At 46.3% G+C, this 2305-nt stretch overlaps 1 protein-coding gene across 1 annotated transcript; it reads right to left on the bottom strand.

The window, feature by feature from the left end:
- Window positions 1-280: 280 nt before the first annotated feature.
- LOC123252480 (ferritin heavy chain-like) lies at window positions 281-2092 on the bottom strand. The gene is made up of 2 exons (XM_044681777.1): window positions 1898-2092; window positions 281-916 (listed from the first exon to the last, which is right to left on the bottom strand). The coding sequence occupies exons 1-2, from the start codon at window positions 2090-2092 to the stop codon at window positions 281-283; spliced, it is 831 nt and encodes a 276-aa protein (XP_044537712.1).
- Window positions 2093-2305: the final 213 nt, after the last annotated feature.

Here is a 2305-nt window from a genome sequence, read left to right as displayed (position 1 = left end):
GAAGGAAGGAAGGAAGGAAGGAAGGAAGGAAGGAAGGAAGGAAGGAAGGAAGGAAGGAAGGAAGGAAGGAAGGAAGAACCCAAGAGTTTGGTTAGAGTTTGGCTAGCGAGGAGGACCTAGGTTCAAATGTGGCCTCAGACACTTCATGGACACTGCATCAGTTCTAAGTTACTTTATTGGATGTAAATGTTAGTTTTGAGTACAGATTTATGAAAAGATCAAATACCCAAAATATGCACAGGCTGAAAGACAGTAGGGCTCCTGCCCACAGTTCCCAGGCTTAGGACTCGTAGTCACTTTCTCCGAGGGTGTGCTTGTCAAAAAGATATTCTGCGATGCCAGAATCTGGGGCCCCCATTTTGCGTAGGTTGGTTACGTGCTCGCCCAATTGTTTGATGGACCTTACCTGTTCATCCAGGTAATGGGTTTCGATGAAATCACATAAATGGGGGTCTTTTTCGGCACCTGCCAGCTTGTGCAATTCCAGTAAGGACTCGTTGACATTTTTTTCCAAATTCAGTGCGCACTCCATTGCTTTCAGCCCACTCTCCCAGTCATCGCTGTCTGGTTTCTTGATGTCCTGAAAGAAGATCCGGCCGCCTCGTTGGTTCTGAAACTTCATCAGCTTCTCGGCATGATTCCTCTCCTCCTGGGCCTGGTGTAGGAAATACTTGCTAAAGTTCTTCAACGCCACGTCATCTCGGTCGAAGTAGTAAGCCATGGACAGGTAGACATAAGAGGCGTAGAGCTCCAGGTTGATCTGCTTGTTGATGGCCGCCTCGGAGCCCTGGTGGAAGTTCTGTCGCACCTGGGAGGTCGAAGAGGGGCTCTGGGCTGAGGCGGAGGAGGAGGTGGTGAAGAAAGAGAGCTGAGGCGGAGGCGGCCAGCCGTTGGCAGCGGTGATGGCTCCCGGCCGCTGAGTGGACAGAAGAAGAGTTGGTTAGTAGACGTGAAGGTGGAGAGGGGACCAAGGGTGTCTCAGGCCGGGAATAGAGCTACCTAGTGGGTTCTGTTCAAGCTTTGTTGAAACAGGAAACCGCAGCGACTCCTCTTCCCTGCAGTTCTAGCCTTTATTTTAATTAACTTGAATTTTAAATAATTTATAAAAATAAAAAGTCTTTTCAAACAAAGCCTATGTTTGGGGATTCTTAAATACACATTTTTAAATGCCAAAATCTTTACATAATGCTAAATGCTGGAGGGGATGTGTCAAAATGGGGCCACCAATACACTCTTGGTGGAACTGTGATCCCATCCAACCCTTTGGGGGAGCAATCTGGAATTATGCTCAAAGAGTTACAGAACCGTCTGTACGTTTTGACCCAGCAATACCACAATTGGGTTTCTTTCCTAAAGTGAGTAGAACGTAGACATTCTAAAATATTCATAACAGCTTTCTTTGGGGTGGCAAAGAACTGGACACTGAGAGAGTCCCATCAATTGGGGAATGGCTAAACAAGTTGTGGTTTAGGATTGTGACTAGGAGGAACAAGGAGCAGGTTAATTGGAAGACCTACATGAAATCGTGCAGAGTGAAGAACGTTATACACAGCAACAGAAATATGGTTTGAAGAATGACTTGGGTATGTCCACCTCCAGAGGAAGAACTGATAAACAGAAAAAAGCAAGACATCGTTTTATATATACATCTACCTTTTCATCAAATAATGCTTTCTCTAATGGGGGAGGGGACCCAGTTATTTTCACGTAACAAACTAATTTTTTTTAAATCCTTAAATACAGATAATTATCAAACAAGACCCAATGGTGATGGTGTTGTCCCAGTTTTAGTCTCTTTATCAAAATTTATGTACCCTTTGGGGTGACCCAAAACTGGACTTCCCACTTCCCTCACTGGCTACTCTGCTTTCAAATCAATTTCAAAGATATCATTTACCTGTTTCTGGTGACCAACGAAGTGAATCCTCCTGTAGTTTTCTTCATCACAAACCCGGCCAGAGCTGGTAATTTTTTCCCCTGTGGGCGCAATCTGCCCTCCAAAACACCTGGCAACCACAGGGAGGCCCCGGCCTGCCCGGAGGCTGCGGCCCAGAAAACGGCTGATGGTCAAGGTCACCGCCTCCGCCGCCATCTTGCACTGGACGACGCCACCGCCACTGACGCTGGCGCTTTAACAGCTCCAAAGAACACTCCCTTTGCTGGGAATCTACACCACCTCGTAGGCTCAGTATTAAGTCTCTGAATTCTTAACCTAATTTGGAATCTAGACCAACTTAAGGGCTCACAGAGTTAAGACTTTGGATTCTTATCCCGATTTGGAATCTCATAGGCTTACAGAGGTAAG

The sequence above is a fragment of the Gracilinanus agilis genome, chromosome 6 (assembly GCF_016433145.1).
Source record: "Gracilinanus agilis isolate LMUSP501 chromosome 6, AgileGrace, whole genome shotgun sequence".
Taxonomy (NCBI): Eukaryota; Metazoa; Chordata; class Mammalia; order Didelphimorphia; family Didelphidae; genus Gracilinanus; species Gracilinanus agilis.
The sequence above is the reverse complement of the archived record's forward strand: the minus strand, read 5'-3'. Positions and strand labels throughout refer to the sequence as shown.